The sequence below is a fragment of the Sarcophilus harrisii genome, chromosome 5, assembly GCF_902635505.1.
Source record: "Sarcophilus harrisii chromosome 5, mSarHar1.11, whole genome shotgun sequence".
NCBI lineage: Eukaryota > Metazoa > Chordata > Mammalia > Dasyuromorphia > Dasyuridae > Sarcophilus > Sarcophilus harrisii.
Window position 1 is genome coordinate 147470318 of NC_045430.1, and position 22458 is coordinate 147492775.

The 22458-nt window shown below is 32.8% G+C and overlaps 1 protein-coding gene across 4 annotated transcripts in view; it reads right to left on the minus strand.

Moving 5' to 3' along the window:
• The window catches only part of RELN (reelin), a 515944-nt gene that overhangs the window by 194165 nt on the left and 299321 nt on the right, over nt 1-22458 (minus strand). For all 4 annotated transcript variants that reach the window (XM_031938705.1, XM_031938703.1, XM_031938706.1 and 1 more), the window contains exons 12-13: nt 12489-12640; nt 542-654 (exon numbers count right to left, since the gene is read on the minus strand). In XM_031938705.1, coding sequence (XP_031794565.1) covers nt 542-654; nt 12489-12640 — 265 coding nt within the window. The remainder of the gene's footprint in view (nt 1-541; nt 655-12488; nt 12641-22458) is intronic.

A 22458-nucleotide genomic window follows, 5' to 3' on the forward strand; every position in this document is an offset into this window, starting at 1 on the left:
AAGCCCATAACAAGCATCTCACATAATTTTGAAGATGTTTGCAAACAAGTAGAGTCAACACCTGTCCTAAATCCAAAGGGCAAAGCAAAAAGGTCGACCTCAGCAGTTCTAATTAGCCAAGAAGAAAGCAACAGTAATAATGATCTGCATTTCTACAATGCCTCTCGTCTGGGGAATCTCAAAATGCTGGATAAATATTAATTATGCCTGATGGCATTCCTGTGGGGCTGCATAATTAGAGATCCTTTCAGGGCTTTCAAGGGGACAAGACCAATTGTCACTCAGGATATGGAGCTCTGCCTTCTTTTCTGATAGTATTTCACTCCTTTCTAGTAAGACCCTAATTCAAAAGTATAAGAATTTAAAGGGTTCGCCTAAAGACATTGCCATAAGTAATAGCACATTATTTTTATTTAAATTGAGCAACTTCATTTCTAATAGTATCTTATGGTGTTGTCTTTTGCCTTTATATCTGGAGTAATTTCCATATATGGGTAGCCCGAGAAGGGCCAAAGAAGTTGTATGGACTGGCTGTATTTACCTTGTAGGATGAATAGGAAAGTGTGTCCAGAGTAATATGCTCTTTTCGTCCTTCAGTTTTTGCATAGAGAATGACATCATTTTCATGGGATTCTCCAGGGTCACAAATTCCTCCTGTATAATAAATCATCGTTAGATTATTAACACTCATTTGCAGCAATTATCACATAAAGTACTAAATTAAGTTCCAGGATTATAAAAATAATTGTATCAGGATGTGATTAAACTATGACCTAAAAGAAAACAAGCAGGGAGGAGACCATTTACCTTTGGCTCAAAACAGGCTGCAAGAAAGATCAAAGACTTAACACAAATAATTCTTTGCTTAATGAGATTGAAAGAATAATTTGCTATGAGGAAATAGTATTTGTGTCTTCATCTTTCAACCTATGTGAAAAGGACTTATTCTGCTTTCTAAAAAAAACAATTTAGGGGATTACATTTGAGAACTTTACTGCTAAAGTCCAAAGTCTGGTAACTTAACAACATACTCCACTTGATTTTTATTTCCATTTTCATAAACATTAACAGTCCCTCAAAACACTGGGTAACAATAGGCTTTTACATTTTAGTTTATATTAGAGAATTCATTTACTAATATCAATCTGCTTTTGCATAATGACTTTTACATTTTCAAAGAATTCTCATATTATTATCTCACAGAATGGCTGGTAAAGTGAATTGTAAAATTATATAAATGAATATTATGTAAATAAAATATATAAATTATAGAGATAATTATATAAATCAAGTTATTATCATTAGAGAGGCAACTTAACATTGTCAGGAAAACCTAACTTCAAAAGCTGTGAAACTGATTAGTTGGGTGATAGCAGTGAGTTTCATCATTTTCCTGAGATTCAGAAAATGCCTAATGCTAATATACTAAGTTACAATTTGACTTGGGGAAGTGAGCATCAACATAATATCATAGAACCTTGAGGTATCTTTTAGTTAAACCTTACTATAATCCTATAAAGTTTAAGAAGGACAGGTGTTATCTATCATTCCATTTACAGAAGAGAAAGTGGAGGATGAAAGTAGTTTAGTGATTTCCTATATTCACATAGTGTTTAAAAAACAATCAATATTTATTAAGTGCTTACTGTGTGTCAGGCATTTTACTATTAGATAGACAAACAAATAAAAACCAAAACAAAAGTCTTTGCTATTAAGGAGTTTCTGTTCTATTCTATAAAGAGAAATTATATATTCCCACATAAATAAATATGGAATACATATGCAGAAAACACATTCATTATTTGGTGGGAAGCAAGAGGATAAGCAGTTGAGGGGAGGAGATGGCACATACCTTGTACTCTGAAGGGATTTTAAAAGGTAGAAAGAAGCAGGCAGTATATCCCAGACCTGAGGGATGTAACTTAAGCAAGGGTGTGAAGACAGAAAATGTAACACTATCTGTAACTAATAAGTAGGCCTATTGGGTTGGAAAGTTGAGGGCATGAAAAAGAGTTATGGTGAATAATCTTGGAAAGATGGGCTGTAGCAAGGGCATTGTTATTGTTCATCTTTCATTTTCCCATAAGACGAGTGACATCAAGGGGTGATGTACTGAGTTGTATGTGACTTAGATTTAAGTGAACCAGATCTGTGTACAGTTATGTCTCACTCTCCATTCTAGTCATTAATCCCACGGCAAGACAAAATTTAGGATGACTGACAATGGTCCAGTATGCAGTCAATTATCTTGTCATCTTTGATTTTTGACCAAGCTTTAAGTGCTCCAGGGCTCCAGTCTATTTTATGGACTAAGGATTGCCTTGCCAAAAATAAAGTCATGTGAGAAAGAAGTGAAAGAGGCAATGGAAGAGGACATCTAAGTAATATGAAATGAGGAAGACAGAAGACGTTCTCAGAGAATAGTCTCATTTTTTGGGTGAAATGAGAAAGGAGAATCTCAGCTGACAGTGCAGGGGGCGAAGTGCACTGGGAAGTTGGAGAAGATATAACATTTGGATGAGCCACTGAGAGTAAAATAGAGAATTGGTTATGAAAGAATAGGTTTGCCTTGCTGAAATGAGGATAAGATTAGAGAATACAAAATTAATTGACATTACATAACAAACTTGTAGGGCCTGAGACTAGTTAAGGTTAGAAAGAATAAATTTTATTTGGGTCTTGTGATTTTTCTTCAGTTCCATTCAGCAGCATGTGAACAAGTAAGAAACAGATAGATTCTAGGTGTAACAGAGTTGAGGACTGGAAAAAGGATGATTGGCAAATGGACAAGGAGACAAGAAACTAAAGGTAGAAAATAGTAGAGTTGAGTTGATTTACTAAGGGATTAGAACTGGCAAGGGAAGAGAATATAGTCAATACAGAGATGATAGTCTGGAAAAGGACTGAGACATGGTAGCAATGGAAAGAATGATGAGAATGAAGAAGATTGGGAGTTGTAAGGCATTAAAAAAGATGAAAAGATAAAGAATTATGATCAGATAAAGGAATTCATGAATATGGAAGTTGGACACATACTGATGATGGCAAGGTCAAAGGTGTAACCTTCTTTGTGTATACTAGGTGGGGAATGGAGAAGCAGGTTATGGTTACCTGAGGAATTTGAATGATGACATATTTGAAGAGGTATCATCAATATATACATTGAATTCCCCAACTACAAAGATAGGAGAAGTGAAGGATTGAGAAAGATGATAAAGCTAGGTACTGAACTCATTGGAGAAGAAAGATAAATATCCTGCAGGTCAATATTTAGATTGGGTGATAAATTCTGATAGTATGAACCTCAAAAGAGGACAAGTTTCTCATTTAAGATAGTAGTAGGAATCTAGAAGTGGTAACGAGGAACAGGGACTGCTTTACCATGATCAGTGAATTAAGAAGGTTATGAAATTGTAGCTAGTACAGTGAGTCAATACACAGAAGCAGTTGTTGTGGTAAGGGGGTTATATTTTATGGATTAGAAAATGGAAGGAGTGAAATAGAAAGAAATTTGTGATGAAAGGAAGTTTGTTAAAGAGATTCAGAACCACTGGCCACTAAACTAAACTTATAATAGAAGTCTTTTTGTGCAACAAATAAGTATAAAAACAAATCAATACATTGGTCATGCTTGAAAATTCACATCTCTAGTTCATTATCGCTCTGTCTAAAGACAGGAAGCATTTTTCATCATCAATCTTTTGAAGCTACTATCATTTATGTCTTTGATTACAGCTTTGAGGTTTTTTATACTTTTCTTTCATATTAATGTTATCTTCTTAATTGTTCAACTAGTTCTGCTCATTTCATTCTGCATTAAATGCATATGTGTCTTCTAATCTTTCTCTGAATCAGTCTTATTTGCCATTTCTCTAGGCATAATATTCTATGACATTCACATACTATTTCTGCTATACCTTTTCTTCAATATTTCCTGCCACTTCCCACTGACTCCTAGGTGATTATGGGAACTATGTTTTCAATATGAATAAAATAATCACCTTATTAATTCATTTTTGATAAAATTAGTTATACAGATAACACAATTGCATTGGCAGCAATGTTTATATAATTTTTTTTGTTTTAATAAATCTGTAACTCCTGGGTGCTAGAATTTCTCATTGTTTTTCAGATCTTTCATAATTGTCTTTCATTTTCTATAAAATTTTTTCTTTAGTTCTTTAATCATTATTCATAAAGAGACTTATTTCTTTAAAATGTTTTAATTATTTGGATTAATGAGGGTAGAACATCAAATAGATGATAGTAAATATCCAATAAAATCAAAATAGCAAATTATTTTTATAAATGTATGATTTGAATTGTTTTGTCATGATCTATTTTTACTTAGTTATATATTGAATTTATTTTGCATTACTAAGTAAATAATGATTCTAAGCATGATTCTAATTCTAAATAGAAAGCTTCTCAGAACTATAATGGGTAGCCAAGGAAAGTCAACTTGGAATTAAAATCATGCTTCAATCAATCTCTAAAAGAAGAGATGCTTCCAATAATCAGGTAGAATACTTTATTTCCTTATTGGGTGTCAAAGGTCACTGTCAGCTAGGCATTTGTGGGACCTTGGATTTAGCGGACATCTAACGTCAATGGTATTCTTTCTGATGGTCAATCACTTTGATACTAACTCTATTGAAGAAGTCCTGTTACCATAGCAACTGTAACTTAGATACCTTCCTAATTGGTGCTGCTGGAAGAAAAATAGAGTTCTTGTTTGGAAATAATTTTCCTTCTGAATGCAGGACAATTTATCTGGAATATAAGTATCTTATAAAATAATTTCCTTTATTTTCTAGTAGGAGACAGATGTACTGCCTGTTTGAAGATATATTGCCCATGTGAAGGATAATATGGACCCTGCTTAACTATTGCAAATCTTAAAAACCATTCAATACCAACTTTAGTATCAAAATACTTTGAAATAAACTTGTTAGGAATACAAATATAAAATATTCTTTAACTTTATTTGAGGTTGGCAAAAATTAGATCAACAATAACTCTATTAAAAGATAATTGCAAAATTTATTTTGATAACTCTGAAAAAGAGAAAAAAAAGACTTCCACAGGGTCTTATTAGCTAATTATACTAATCAGTCTGAAAATCCTTAAGTTGTATACTTGGGCAGAGTAAAAGCCTTGATTAGAGAAAAGAGTCCTAAGCTTGAAGCCAAACACTCAAAAGACTTTGGTTTGAGTTCTAGCTCACTAGCATTGCCCCTAAATATAACCTTAAATAAATCACTTTATTTTCATGGACTTAATTTTCTTGTAAATTTTTTGTAAAATTATGATGGTTACTAAAATTACCTTTGTCAAATCTAATATCCTGTAATCCTGGATAGGACTTTTACAGACAGTTTGCACCACAAAGACAGACAGACACACATGTATATATGTGTATATACAGAGCGTCCCTAAAATCTTAGTGTAGTTTTAAGAAATTAAATCTTAACATATAAATATACATATATCCTTGTCCTTTTTTTCAGAAACAGATTTACATAGTATTTGTTTCTTTGGAAGCATGAAAAAGTCCTTTGGTTTGCTGTAGTAGTTTTTGATCATGGTTCTGCCTGTAGCTTGTCTTATGTATTTATTCTCACATTATATCCTGATCAGCCTTCATGCTGGCTATATTTCTTTGCATCTCATAATGATGACACAAAGTTATATCTTTTTTTCATAATGACTCTTCTGCCCATCCTGCTTCTTAGTCACATGCAAATTGTTTGCTATATAGTGGCCCTTTGGGTGTTGCACCAACATCCATCTATTTGGCTAGAGATATAGCCAAATGTAGCTATATTATTTGCTGGTAGCACTGGTAATGTTGCTGTCACAAGGCAATATTTAATAGTTTCTATCAGTGAACTTTTCCTATTCTGGAGCATAGTTGAATCCTGCCAAAAACAGTTGTTTGGGAATTTAAGACCCAAAGGGTCTATTGGATCTTTCCATTTCTTTGTAGACCATTAATTTGAGTTGAAAGTTTGGAGTTTTGAACTATTGCATATTTTGTTGTGGTCACTGATACTAATTCTTGTGAAAACCATTTATTCCTTTGAGGACCAATCTAATGTGAGATGCCATTTGGTTAGTCATCTCAATTTTACATATTATTTGGATCATTATTCATCAAAACATCAATACAAATTGGTGAGAAAATATGCTATATTTCTTCCCTCTCAGAACTGGTTTGCATAGAACCTAAGAGAAGTATCATACATCAAAAAACCAACACTATCTTTAGTTACACAACGATAATAAAAGTTGAATGTTTTAACTTTTAAAATGTGTTAAAATTACAATAAGTAGTCATTGTATACATAATTTCCATCTGCATTTATATTTTTTTGAAGTAGTCTCATTTTAAGCATATGATCTATACTCAGAATAATCTAATATAAATTTTGTGGTAGTGACAAATATGGTTTATAAAGATAATTCTAAGTGGTGAGTCTTTGGGAAAAATCCAAACTAAAACAAAATTTTTTTCAGAAATGTAATTCAGCATAGAGTTCATAATAAAACATTATCAATAAATGATCACTGAGAAAGACATGTCATAATTAACATAAGGCTATGTTAATAGTTAATATAAGTGCCTATGAAAAAATGCAATCTATGAATTAGATCTCTATTTTCTTCATTTTCTGTTTACTTATGGATATAGTTTGTACCACCATTTTCATTTTAGAAAGAACTAATCATTAAAAGGTTTAGACCTTGGAGCTTCCCTTTGCCCTAAAAAAGTGACAGAAGAAGAAAGACCTTGGGTGGCAGTGATAGTAGTGACATTAAAAACATTAGAGAATTAATCTACAGGACTCTTAGGGGGTATCTTGGGAAGGAACAGTGACATGAGTTCCTACTGAAAGATTTTTTTCTTGTTTTTCATACAACTATAATATATAATGAAGAAAAAGTGGAGACTTTAGGATCTTTTTAATGCTAATTACAAGCCCTTAGATTTTAAAGTGAAAAGCATCTAGATGCTAAGTTTTTAAAGATGATAAATACAGTTAAGAAAAATCAGGAGTTCTGATTTATATCAAAATAATCAACAAATCAACAGGTTTTTTTAGTACTCCAACTAAATCTCACAGCTATTTGTTGACTATTTATAATAGTTCTTATATATAACTGCATGACTTTGAATATTATGTATATTCACTGACCCTTAATTTCCCCAACCTCAAAATAGTAATAATCTTGCTAGTATTGGCAATATTGCCAGGCTACAGCATGTTACCAAAGATAATTTACATGTCAGAAATGAGATAAAGAACATTATTAAGCATACAAGTGACCAAAAAGGAAGATGAACTATCTGGCAAAAATTAGAGACAACAAAACCTTGTTGCCTTCAAAACTACAACAGATCACCAATATGATGGGTACATCTTCTATAGATGACATGTAGAAAAGGTCTCCAATAAGTTAGATGGATTCTAAACTTACTGGATTATTAATGGTTTTGTGTTGTTAACAAAGAATATGCTTGGCACTGTGCTGTTTTAGACTTTTATCAAAGGTTCAAATAAGGACATTGTTATGTAATCAGAGATCATTAACACACTGCATGGCATATTAAGAACTGAGAAAGATTTTGATGGGTTAGAATACTGGGCTGAATCAAATTAGATGAAATGTGATAGGTATAAATGATAAGTACTATATTTGGATTCAAAAGATAAATCTCGTAAGTACAAAATAGAGGAGACAAGGTTAGACAGTATTTTTTCTAAAAAAAAAAAAAACAATCTGCAAGTTTTTGTGAATGACAAATTCAATACAAGTTAACATTGATTTGGCAGTCAAAAAAATCCTAATGGAATCTTGGGCTCTGTTAACAATATCAGAATACAAGAGAATCTTGACATACTCTTTCTCAGTCATATATGGAATATTGTTTATTCTAGGAAGCCAATTTTAGGAAGTACTGATAAAAAAACAAAACATTTAAAGGAAAGCAACAAGAACGATGACAGGCCATATATCTTTGCTATATGAAGATCAGGTAGAAGATAATGAGATGTTCAATTTAGAGAAGAATAGGAACATGACAGCTGTCTTCATATATTTAAGAGATTGTCATGTATACAAGAGATTAGGCTTACAAGGGGCAAGAATTAGAAGCAAGGGGGAAAGTTGCAAAGAGAAAAATTTAGGCCCAAGATAAGCAAAAAATTCAAGACAACTAGAGGTATCTTAAAATGGAATAGAAGTCCTCAGAAAATAGTGATCTCCTCACCACTGGTCTCTAAGAAAAAGTTGGAGAACTATTTGTAAGAAATGTTGTAGGAGAGAATCATTTATTTTTTTCTTCTGCTATGTGTTGAACTAGATGATAATGAAGAGAACCTTTCAAATGAAATTCTGTATGAAAGGTTTATTATCTGTAACTTTTACAAAGGAAGCACCAAAACTGGTAAAACCAGAGACCATTTGAAACTGTAATGAGTTAGATTTTGGTGGAGCGTAGTGGACAAAATATAGCATCAAAACACTCAGACCTTGTTACTCATAAATGTGCATAATAAAAACAAGACTCTGAGTTGGGGAGTGAGAGGTGATGAATATCCTGTAGGTATATCAAAACAAAACTCAAACGTCCTGGTTCTACAAAAATCCCCATCACTATTGAGAATACCACAATTATTTTTAGCCAATAAGACTCAGAAATTTGAGAGCCATCCTTAGCTGCTAATTCTCTCTCATCCAAATTCCTGTTCATCATTTATCTGTCTTATTGATTCTGTCCCCATAACTAGTTCAGGCCCTCATCACTTCTCACTGGACTACTGCCATGGTCACTCAGTTTGTCTATCTGTTTCTGGTCTTTTTCCAACACAATGTGTTTTACAGTTACCCAAATTGAAATTCTTCTCTTATCTTGAGTCCTATATTCCCTGCAGGACATATTTACCTGAATTATTTATCAGCACCTCAAATTCAATATGTCTGAAACTAAATATGAAAATTCACTTTATTCACAAAATCCACAACCTCATGTTTACACCTCTATTTCTTTTTACAGCACAATTATTTCGTCACTCAAACTTTATCATCTTTGACTCTTCCTTTTCTGTAACACTCTGTATCTAGACAGTTGCCAAGTCTTTTTAATTTTATTTCTTCCATATTTCACATCCATTTTCATTTTTTCCCAACTAAACTCTATAATTATATCTTACTTGGACTATAAAAACACCTTTTTAACTCTTTCCCCCTCTATGAGGCTCTCCTTTCTTTAATCCATTCAGACATCACGAGCAAAGTCATTTCCCTAATGCCAAAATCAGAGTATGGACCCTGCTCAAAAATATTTAGGAGTTTCCCGGTGATTATAAGATTAAAAAGAAAATCCTTAGTCTGGCATTCAAAACATTCAGCAATCCAGCTCTAACCTCCCTTTCCAGACTTTTATATTACAATTCTACTTCATAATATGAACTCATTTTGAGTAGAGATTGTTTCATTATCTGTACTTATATCCTCAGCACACAGCCTAGGGTCAGGCATAGAGGAGGTAGTTAAATATTGTTTGATTGGCATATTCTACATTCTAGGAAAATTAGACTACTAGCCATTCATGTTTCCTTGGCAATCCTCATCTCTGAGCATTTTATTGCTACAAGCCCCAAGCCTGCAAAAAGACTTTCTCTACAAATCTGCCTTTTAAAATCATCCCTTTCTTTCAATGCCCACTCTTCTGTGAAGTCTCCTTTCTTGTCTCTTATCTGAATCTTTCCCTTTGATATCTCCTATGCACTCGAAAAGGACAATTAGGTGACTCAATGGACAAAGTTCAAGAAGACTTGAATTTAAATATGACTCCAGCCACTTATTAGCCATGTGACCTAGGGCAAGTTACTTAACTCTGATTGCCTCAGTTTCCTTACTTGTAAAATGAACTGGAGAAGGAAATGTTTTACTTTCATTTTGTAGTTATCTTCATCAAGAAAATCCTTGATAAGTTCATGTCAGACATGACTGAACCATCTGAACAATAGCAAAAACAAAATGCACTTGAAACTCTCCAATGATTTTTGTTTGGTAAGTATTCAATAAATGTTGAACTGAAATGATGATTGGAAGGAAACATAATAATATCTTCCCTCAACAAGTTGATAATCAGCTAAGATTGGATAAGATAAAAATAGAAGTCCTACATTCTTGTTTTGTATCATAGTTAAATTCCTATTGCTCTGGTAAATAGTGGATAAACAAAATAAATCTTAGACACAGTCCTTGTACTTAGAGAGTTTATAATTTATTAAGGTGATACCACAAAAATAGACAAACATACATGGAACTGTGACTAAGGGCCATACTGGGAGGGTATGACTCCAAGTATAGTGGCAGTTAAGAGAAGGGAGTTATCAGTATGGACTAGAATGTTAGAGAAGGATGGATTAAAAAAATAAGAACCTGAGCTGGAGTTTTACAAGGGGAATAGACTTAGAATAAAATGGAGAGAAGTTCTTACAAGTGGGTAAATCAGCATGGGCCAAGGTATTGCACATATACAGGACAGAGTAGGTGAGAGAAATGAATAGTGAGAACTTCTTAACCAAACTGGCCACATGTTAATGTTAATGTGAAAAAGAATTCTGAAGGTCAATGTATCTGTACAGTGGATCAAATCTAAACTCTTTTTTTGTCTGAATATTTAGCAGAATATAATGCTCTTACATCTGAAAAGAATATCAGAATTCATGGTTTCCAAGCTTTATTCAAATATGAATCTCAGCTACCATGGAAAGACCTACAGTGACAGAGAATTTACTATCTCCCATGGCTATATATTCCTTTTTTAAAAAATAAAAGTTCTAATTACTGTTCCTTATTTGACTCAAATCTACATCTCCAAAATGCTATTTCTTAGTCCTACTTATATATACTGAAGCCAAAAAGAAGACTGATACTTCTTCTGTATAATAATCCTTTAGATATCTGAAGTTTACTGTCATTTCTCCTTCTCCACTATTAGTGGAAATAGCATCTACTTTAGAAAAGGTTCTAAAGAACTTAGATAACTGCTAGGTATATATTTACCTGATAATTGTCCTGTTTAGACTCATTTCAGTTAATATGGATTGATCCCTCTGACTCAATAACCTACTATTTGAAGAATATTATCTATAGGATAGGGTCTTAACGTGAGAAATAGAAAAAAGTTATAACACAATAACTGTGATGTTCAAGATAGCATGAAAGCTTAAATGCAAACAGGATAGGCAACATATTATGGCAATGATAATTTCAAGGTTTTCTATGAATGATCTGAATAAAAGTATATTTAAGTTTAAATGTGGATTTTAAAATTCAATGAATGACATTTTAATGTACAATTATTTCAGAGTCAAAACTGCATATTAATTTGGAATGCAGGCAGTTCGAATTTAGTTTTTTATATTTTGCTTTCAATACATACATCCTTCTTTATATAAAACAGACAATACTTGGAGAGGTGAAGATGAAACAGATGAGACTGTTGGAGAGGCTGTGTTGCTGAGGAGACAATAGGCATGTTTGTCTTGCTAGAATGAGAACTTCTATTAGAAGTTCAGAAGGTGGACAAAGTTTATTTCCTGTTACTCTTTCAAGTGTTGCCATGATTTGAAAGGCTGAGGAAAGTTCATGCCTGTTTCCTGGTCACTTAACAAAATAGCCATGTGACACTTGTATATAACTGTACAGTAACTTCCACTGACAGAACACATAATTTTGTCATTTACTGTTTGAAACAATAATTAATTACAACCCCTACTTCCTCCATGAATTTTCCCCAATACTTAATGTTTATATATATTTTAAGAGGTCAAGGATCACAGGATCACAGATGTAAAGCTGGAAAGGACCTTAAAAGCAATGTAGCCTAAAGTCCTCATTTTACATATGAAGAAACTGAGGCCAGTTAAATGATTTGACCAGCGAGATCACACATGTAAAAAGCACGAAAGCGGTATCTGAACCTAGGTTTTCCTGACTCTAGAGTCAGTATTTTTTCAGTATACCATAGAAGAAATAAGGTTGAGCCAAATTTTTTTTTTTTTTTTAGCATTTGTAAAGAATGCTACAATATACTATAGAATATTGAGTTTCCAATCTTAAATAAGATATGTAATAGCATTATATGCATGAAAACAAATGGCTCATCCTGATGGAAGGAAATCCTTTGGGAATCTAGTGGATGAAAGAGGTATTGAGGTATTTCGTTGTTTATCAGGATGATGACACAAGATGATTAGTATTCTTTGTACATGAGTTAACAGTGGGGCTGGTCACTGGCAAGTATAACCATTCCAGTACCCTTTTCTACCCACCAGGAATGTAGCTTAAATTTTGAGTCTTTCCTTTCCCACTAGAGATACTTTAAAAAAATCAAATTTCCTAGGAATGAATTATAACTTAAGATCTCATTGAGGTTAGCAATGTTTAAGAAAAAGGTATTTACTTACCCAAAGAGAAGTAAAACCTCAGATTTCCATAGTCTGTTGTGTCCATATATGGAGTACATATTTTTCTCTCTCCTTCTTTTAGGAAGATCATAGATAAACCTGATTCTAGAGTTCCACATTCATTGCCAATGACAGCTCCTATGATATCCCACCTGAAATAAAACAAGATTTGTTAACAAGATGGGCAAGACAAACCTAAAATAGAATAATCTCCTTTACTTAACACAAGGATAGCTTCCTTCTAAATGGATAGTTTCAAAAAACAATAAAGCTGCAGATATAAACTTTAAGGTATGAGAAGCAAAAAACCCCAAAAACCTTGGTGATCTCAAGCTCCTCCTGGATTTTATTCCTTATATCTGAGACATCAAGTGACTGGGTCCTTGTATTCCTTTGTAGGGAATGAAAAAATTACAGAATATTAAGAGTAGCTTGAAGTGTTTTCAGAAGTCATCTAGATCAGAGCTTCTTAAATTTTTCCATTCCTGATCCCTTTTTGCCTAATGTGATCCTGAGTATACAGATATATAAAATAGATGTTCAATCAAACCTTTACTGATAATAAATCATACTTTTCTGTCCCTTCACATTCAGTTATAAGACTCCATATGGGGTCATGAGCCAGTTTTAGAAAATGATATCTAAACCAAATTATAACTCAAGAATTCTATGAAGTCCAAACAATGGAAGGCTAGAATCCAGTTTTCCTTTAAAAATTTTATATGCTCTGAGGTAATTAAATCTACCCCTGGGAAAAACCAATTATTAGGAAAATTTTCTTCATATTGAGCTAAAAAACCTTTCACCCACTGATCCCCTGCCCTTTGGAGTCAGAACTATTAAATCTAATTACTCTTCCAGATGACATAAAGTCATATAAGATTTATCAAAGTGTAAATATTACAAAGCTGGCAGGAGAAAACAGCTAATGCATTTATTGAATGAGAGAAATCTAGATTCCAAAATTCTTCAACAGGCTAAAAACAAAGTGTGTCAATATGAATGAATAAAAAAAATGTTCATTAAGGATTTACTATGCCCTAGGCACTGTGCCAAGTAATAAAGTTAGGTGATACAATTACAAAAACAAAGACAGTCCATGTTCCCAAGGAATTTAAATTCTAATAAAGACAAGGTCTATAAAGGAACAGTGGATCACTGGTTACATGGATCATGAGCAGAATCACAAGGCAAATGATTGGTGAGTCCTTTCCCAGAATGATAGTGTTAATTTGATTAGTTCCAGAAGGAGAGATATAAAAGTGCGTGTGTGTGGGGTATGTGTATATACACACACATATGTGAACATTTGTGTATGTATGTGTCAGAAATGGGAGATATACTTACAAATGCATTGAAAAAAAAAGAATATTGGATTACATTGTTATAAGTCTAGGGGGATGCTTGAAAATCTTTCACCAATAAAGTATGCAGAACCTATCAGTTAGACTCTGATAATCTTGGAAGATAGAGAGCAACAACATGGAATCAGACACATAATGAATGTATACTGCCTGACTATGATAAAGAAGGCTGATCTACCCCAAATGCACCTAACGTGCCAAGATATGTTCATCTTATCATTTTTTCACTGTGATACCTCCCACAACTAGAATAAATACCCTGCCTACCTCTTAAAATGTTTTTCTGAGTTTGAGAGAGGTTAAGTGACTTTTCTCTGGTCCTAGAGTTGGTAAGTGACAGAGGAGGGGTGAAAGATGGGGGGGATATGAATCCAGAGTTTCTTGACTTCAAATCTAGTATGTAGAGTGGATGAAATGTTGGACTTGGAGTCCAGAAGACCAAGGTTTAGATTTCACCTCTACATATGCTGACTAGTGGCAAGTCATTGAATTTCTCTGATTTTCAGAGAATTTTCCCAATTACATGTAAAGATTTTAACATTTATTTAAAATTTTTTGAGTTTAAAATTCTTTCCCTTTCTCCGGTCCCTCCCCCACTCTTTGAGAAAACTTTGATTATATAAGGCCATCTTGATGCTACATGTGAAGTCCAGAAAAATATTTCCACATTATCCATGTTGCAAAACAAAACATAGGTTAAAAATGCAAGAGAAATAAAGTTTAAAAATTATGCTTCAATCTGCATTCAGAGTTGATCAGTTCCTTCTCTCAAGATAGATAGCATTTTTCATCATGTTGCTGTTCAGTTGCATCCAATTTTTTGCAATCCCATGGACTGCTATGTTAGGTCAGTCTATCATCCACTATTTTTTTTTTTTTTCATCTTGGATCCCTTGCAATTATCTTGAAATATTGTCTTGATCAAAATTAAATCTTTTACAATTGATCTATATTACAACATTGCTTTTTATTATGTACAATATTATCTTGGTTCTTCTCACTTCAGTTTGTATCAGTTCATAAAAGTCTTTCTCTATTTATCTGAAACCATCCTGCTCACCATTTAGCTTAGCAATAGAGCATTCCATCACAGCAATTTATTTTTAGTTCTAATAAGGGTGCTCTAAAGTGTGTAAAATGCCTTACACATATATTTAAACTTTCAAATATTTCAGTGAGGTAGGTATTATAAGTTAACATTTTAAGAGAACAACAATATGTAGGTTGAAGTCTCAGAGTATGAGAAGAGGAATTGGAGAAGGAAAGATAAGTATGACACAAGCATTGAACTTGGTGAGATAGGAAGGAGAATCTTTTGTTTGAAGAACATGGTAAATTTGTATAGAATCAATTGAGGAGGAGAAGTTGTAGAATGGGTGTAGAGGAAGAATCCAGAAATAGCATGTGGAGCACATAAGTCAAGGGACATGAGAAAAGATACAACCAATAGTACAAAAGGTAAGCGTGTAGAGTTGAAGTAAAGGGTAGTTTCCTTTACCCTAGCAGAACTCAGATAGGCAAGAAATGTCTGCTGAATCAATTACATCTAGCCCAATAAAAACAACTGCAGCATATTTGCATTTTTATCAAATCAGAATTCTCTGATGATGTAAAATTATCAAATATTTTAAAAATGCAAACAATTTCTATATACCACTATTGAAACAATCAAAGGCAGAAACTTGGTACAAACAACCTAGTTAATCAAATTGGGAAGAAGAGAAGTACTTTTTAAACCATTAAATGAAAGAAGCTGTTACTGCATAGGAAGTTTATTATGATTGTTTTAAAAAAACCAATTGCCTCCTGTGGGTCTTTGGTAAAACAGAAAGGCAATTCAGAAACTGAAATTCTAATGGTTGAGTCAGCCTATGAGTAGAACACTTCTGGGAAGAAATCACTTTGAGGTAGAGAGAACAGCATCTCCCCAAAGGAGAATGACTTTGCAGACTTCAAACAACAAGATGAGTTGGGCTTCCTCTAGCCATAATTGGAGGACAAATTATACATATTGAGGAAATACCGCATCTGACTTTACAAGGTATGCCTGATGGAAACCCCATCATGACTTCATAAAGTAAAAAAGGATTTCCATTAACCTTAACCAAGAGATGGGAATTATTCCTTTGTCATAAGTGTGCTCTAAGCTAAACTCCACTTTCTCATGTATTCTGTGTATATTTATGGCAAAATATGCCCTGGTTTGGAAGAGATGTTTTTGTATCAACTGTTCTTATGATATACTGCCTTGGTATATATCTAGCTATTTAAAAAAAAAAAACAACTGTATTTTATTTCTTCCCAAATCCATGCAATAACATTTTCAATATTTATTTAAAAAATTTTTTTTAAGTTCTAAATTCTCTTCCTTCCCTTTCTGAAAAAGCAAGCGACATTCAATTTTCAAAGCTAATTAAGCCTGACAGGCTAATTAACATGAAGTAATAATGGAAAATACATCAATATAAACCTTTTATCTTGTGGTGAGCAATCCAATCAGTTCCTTCTATTATTTAATCTTTCTTTTCAATCCTAGAGCTAACTAGTTAGTATAGCAGATAGAGCACTGGATCTGAGGTCAAGAAGACATTACTTCAAATGTGACCTGAGACACTTATTTACTGGGTGACTCTGGGTAAATCACTTAATCTTCTCAATTTCCTTATGTGTAAAATGGAGCAACAATAATACCTGTTTCCCAAGGTTGTTGTGAGGATAAAATATTTGTAAAGCCCTTTAAAAAATTCAAAGGTTTCAGTGCTAGCAATTATTATCAAGAAATATGTATCTTTTTAAATCGGTGTTTTATATTTCATTTGTTGATATGGATGAGTAACATCTTTCTGGCTTTAAATATTTTGCATCGGTAATTTTACAATATTTGGAGCAATTTGTGTAAATAATTTCTTACCACTTACCTAATTTTAAAAATTCTATTGCATGGAGATATTTTTCCCATTAGGAAACTAAATTATTACATATCATTTGGCAACATATCCTTTTTATCCTTCTCCTTTAGTCAAAGTCAATGACAAATTAAGACTCATCTTAGTGTGTTTAATCTATCAGTTTGGATACTCAACATGGATAATGGTTTTATTAAAGTAATCACTCAATCAACAAGCACTTATAAAGGGCTTATATCATTCAATCAAAGGTATATAAATCTTCAACTTTAGTCCTTTTAAAGACACACCATTTATTAATTACATGGGCTTCAAAAATTATTTAAAAATTCCTTTTTAAAAATATAATTTCTTGGGGCACCTAGGTGGTTTAGTGGATAGAGCGCCGGCCCTTAAGTCAGGAGGGCCTGAGTTCAAATTTGACCGCAGACACTTAACACTTCCTAGCTGTGTGACCCCAGGCAAGTCATTTAACTCTAATTGCCATATATATATATTTCTTTTTTGGTCAGGGTCAATTTGATGAACACTACCAGCCCAATGAATTCTTCTGCAGATGGGACAAATTGGGGGACACAAAATTACAGTGATTTGCCTAACATCATACAGCATAAGAGGATCATAAATGTAGGTCTCCTGGTTCTTGGGTAAATATTCAACTACTAGTAAAATAAGAGAAGCTTTTAGGTCTCAGAAAAAGGAGTGAATCACTCTGATTTAAATAAGGTAGATACAAAAACAGTTGGGATATTTTATTTTATTTAAAACAAAATTTTATTGATGCTTATTTACATTTTGTAAGCATTTTTCACAGCCTTCTATGGAAAGTAACATTTCAAAGAAGAAATTTGACTGATCTTTTGAATATGCCACCAAACCACCAAAAAATAAATAATTGATTCTTGTTTTTGTTTATGAACGGTAAATGCATACTGGTTCATTAGTCTTTTCTATGCTCCATTTATCCCAGTTAAAACTCTCAGTCTAGTGATCCACAAAAGAAACTCGTCTTATAAATGATGCAGATTATGTTTCTTTCTAGTTATTGAATTCTTCTAGAGCATTTTAAAAATGAAAAAGATGAAATGACATATAAAAATATTATATATAGGAATATGGACAGAATTGGTAACTTTTATTAAGGTAAACTTAACTTTTAGTTGTATATCTTAATAATTTTTGAGGATTAGTTTACATAAAACACATTTGGAAATATCACCATAGGTGCCATCATATTCACAGACTATTGAAAAATTGAGTATATCTTCTCTTTGCTTTGAAAATCTGTTTTTATTTTTCCTCTTGTCACTGATGGTTGATTAAAATTTGTAAACAAAATTGCATTCCTAGGAAACACAGATATTTATAAGTTTTATAGGAACAAAGAAGTTTTATTTAGTGAGAAACAAAAAGAGAAACCCTATAAGCAAAAACAATCATCTTGAGGAAATACATACTCTTGAAATGTCATGACACTGAAATGTACTAAAAAGTCAAATCTATTATTATATATCTACTATTATATAAAGTGGATATTCTACAAAATAAGGATGATGTAACAGACCTAACACATGACTGAGATTTAGAAAATCTCTGTTTAAATTTTGGCTGTGCTGTTAATTGGCTAATTGACCCTAGGCAACTTACTTGGATTATAAAATCATCAATTTGAAGTTGGAAGGGGCCATACAAGTTATCAAGACTATTTCTTTCATTATCCATGTGAAAAATTATATAAAGTGTTTAAATGATTTTTCCTAAAGTGACATATATAGTACCTATAAAGCAGGATTTGAAATCAAATCTTTAAATATCAAATTCCAGAAATCTGCATTGAGTTATGTGGGCTCAGTTTCCACATGTATAAATAAAAGGGGTTATAATTAATGACCTCTAGAAATTAAAGTTGTTGACATCTTTTTCTCAAATTTCTAAGCTATTCAAAATAACACTATTACATGTAGAGACATCCTCATATCAGAAAAACAATAAGGTAAAGCTGGTTGAATTTATATTTTCAATGTCAAAAATACTGGACAAGTCACTCATCCTGTTTGCCTTAGTTTCCTTATCCCTAAAATGAGCTAGAAAAGGAAATGTCCACTGTAGTATCTTTGCCAAGAAAAACCCAAATGGGGTCATGAAGATTCAGACACGACTGCAGTAGATTAAACAATTTATACAAGGTCATATGTCAGAGAGGAGACTGGAACTTAGATGTTTCTGGTTCCAACTATCTCTTCAGACACCACACCAAGCTGTTTCTTGTTTTCCAGAGAATTAAAAGGAAAAGCCCATAAATTTCTTAAATGTGACTTATAAAGGTTCTTGCTTTTTCAATTTTTATAAATTACAAATAAATCTCTAATAGAGAGGGACTTCTTCCTTCTACTGGATCCTTTGCCACACATAGGTAGTAATTATGTCTATATTTCCTCCAACTTTTACTGGTTTAAAGCCAATTATAATTCTCATCAAAAGACTCACCCTATGTCCTCTAAATTTGTCATCTAGGAAAAACTGGGTCTTTGAGAAGATTAGTAGCATAATCAGCTATGAAATAATACCACCTGTTCTTCTTTACCAACAAAGCCTTCAAGTTAAAAATTTACTAAATTTCTTTATTTGCATTTTGAATTTAAAAAATGCAAGCCCATATTTTAATCTATTCATTTGCTACATGGTTTCTATTTTAAACATATACATTTACCTGGCTATTTTCTCACTCAGTTATGTTTAACAAAGAACCCCTGTTGTACATCTGCACTGAACATAGAAGTTTCTGAATGGCTTACACCAAATTGGAGCACTCTAAAGCTCAAATTTCATGTTTGGCTTAAGTTTGTAATACTTGTCTATTTGTTCTATGAAGATCTATATCTTTCTTCCCCATCACAAAGGGTGGTTAATCCGATTACATATTCATCTGAACAAAAGGATAACAGGCTGTATAATATATCTTGGGGGGGGGGGTCTGCAAGCAGCATGGTGGGGAGGCAGCCTGTGAATCTGAGATCCCACAAATCCAGCCTGCAAGGGTATTCTCATTTATGGGTTCAGAAGAAACAAGGATGTCTGGATGTTGGAGATATGGGGCAAGTATTTAAATTACATTTTGCTCCCAACTGAGGTTGACATAAATAGTCCTATCATTAAACCAACAAGCTAAGTTTGACAGCAAGCTAAGATGTGACCTAGGCTCTGGAGGCAAATATAATTATCAGCTGAAGTACACCTGTGATCTATTGCCCCAAGTCATATCATCTAAGATGAAAATGAAAGGAGATTGTGATAATTTGCTATATTAGTTATTTATAAATCATCATATTTATTAATATAAATGGTAAGCATACCCTAAGAAAAAATTCTTTTGGATTGATTGAATTTTCCTATTTCCTAAGAATTCACTTTTCCTTCTTTCACTTCTCCTAATAATACATGGTTTCTAATTAATGCTTGAAATCTAGGCCTGTCCCTGAGTCATATTCTTTTCCTGTATTATGAATTTAATTAGACACTGTCTTATAAATGCTTTCTGAGAACACATTAGCGACTTATTAGGATTCTTTCTCCAATAAACTTTTGTTTTTCAACTCCACACCCTGTAACAGAAAAACATTAAAATATTCTTATTGCCAAGAAGCAGCATTAAGGGATTCATAACCTTTACCACTGAGGTTTTAAGAACTTTGTTCATTATATATTCAGCACAGTTATTAATTATCAACCCTGCAGTTCCTTAGGTAAATAGCGCCATGAATATTATCGAGGACATGCTAATGGCATAATTTGCCAACAAATTACCGTTAATTTACAGACATATTGTGATGGTATTCAAGGTGGAATGGTTTTTGTCCCCAGATTTTAAATGTGTAAGTACAGAAACAAAGCTATAGAATCAGAGAGAGTGTGATTGGAGGTTTTTGAAATGCTCTCTAAACTCTAAGACCATATATAAGAACATTGTTCAAAAACATATAAATAACTTGAGATAGACACTCTTATTAATGTTTTTAAATCCCCAAAGCCTGCCAAAGTGCCTGTCACAGGAAAGATTCTTAACAAATGCTTGTTGATTGACAGCTTATTCTAACAGGAAATATCCATTGTTTTAACTATATTTTACAAAGAAATAAAATATCAGCACACAGAGCAGACATCTGTCTCAATCTACTTGAGTATTCTACTAAATAAAGCAGGGTTCTGACCTTTTTTGGTATGTGTCAAGAATTCTTGGATTCCTTTAAGACTTAATTCAAATCCCACCTACTTGAAGAAACTTTCCCATCACCTCAATGCTAGTGCTTTCCCTTTGAAACTGCCTCTTATTCATATTGTATAGATCCTCAATGTATATAGCTATATCTTGATTAGTGCAAAAAGGTGAATACTCATTTTTTGAATTCACACTGAATATCACCATTCTGTTGGAATCAATTAAGATAATTTACATAATTATAAATTTGAAAAATAATTTTAATATAAACTATGAGTTCACTGAGTTCAAGGATCTAACTATATACATAGTTGTTTGAATGTTATGGTTATATGAGCTCCCTGAGACAGTGCTTTTTGGCTTTCTTTGTATTCCCCAATCTTTACACAACGCCTAGCATAAAGTAGATGCTTAAGATATAATTGCATATTGATGGAATTATATAGATTTTTTTTCAGAATAATGTTTTCAAATGCATGAAATAAAATAACATCTCAAAGGAAACCAATTATACTGAAATATAGTTATCAAAATATTTAAGAAATAAATTCACAGATTTGAGCTTATGAACAACAGAAATAAAGATTTTGTCAAAATAGCATCATTTTCTCACATTCATATTTATATTGTCCTACAATGTTTACAAAGGACTTTGTATACAGCTTCATTTGATCCATTATGAGTATATAAATTATTAAAATCAATTTCATAAGTGAGCAAAAACAGCTCACAAGGGGTTTAAAGGACGTGAACAAGGTAACACAGTAATAATTGGTTGAACTATGGTCAGATTCCAAGATTTCTGCATTGAAATCTAATATCCTTTCCATACACACACACACACACACACACACACACACACACACACTATGTTACCTACAGAATGTCTTTATGAATGATAAATATTTCCTAAAGTATTCACTGCCAGATGCCCATCAGTTGGGGAGTAGTTGAATAAGTAATGGCATATGAGTGTTATGGAATATTATTGTTCTATGAGAAATGATCAGCAGGATGATTTCAGAAAAGTCTGGAAAGACTTATGTGAAATGATACTGAGTAAAGTGAGTAGAACCAAGAGAACATTGTACACAGCAACAATAAGATAATGTGATGATCAATTCTAATGGACTTAGTTCTTTTCAACAATGAGGTAATTCAGGCTAGTTCCAATAGACTTGTGATGGAGAGAGCCATTTGCACCCAGAATGAGGACTGTGGGGACTGAATATAGATCACAACATAGTATTTTCACTTTTTTGTTGTTTGCTTCCTTTTTTTTCTTTCTCATTTTTTTCCTTTTTGATCTGATTTTTCTTGTGTAGCATTATAAATGTGGACATATGTATAGAAGAACTGTGCATGTTTAACATATTGAACTAGCTACTGTCTAGGGGGAAGAGATGGGAGAAAGGGAGGGAGAAAAATTTGGAACACAAGGTTTTGCAAGGTTAAATGTTGAAAACTATCTTTGCACATAATTT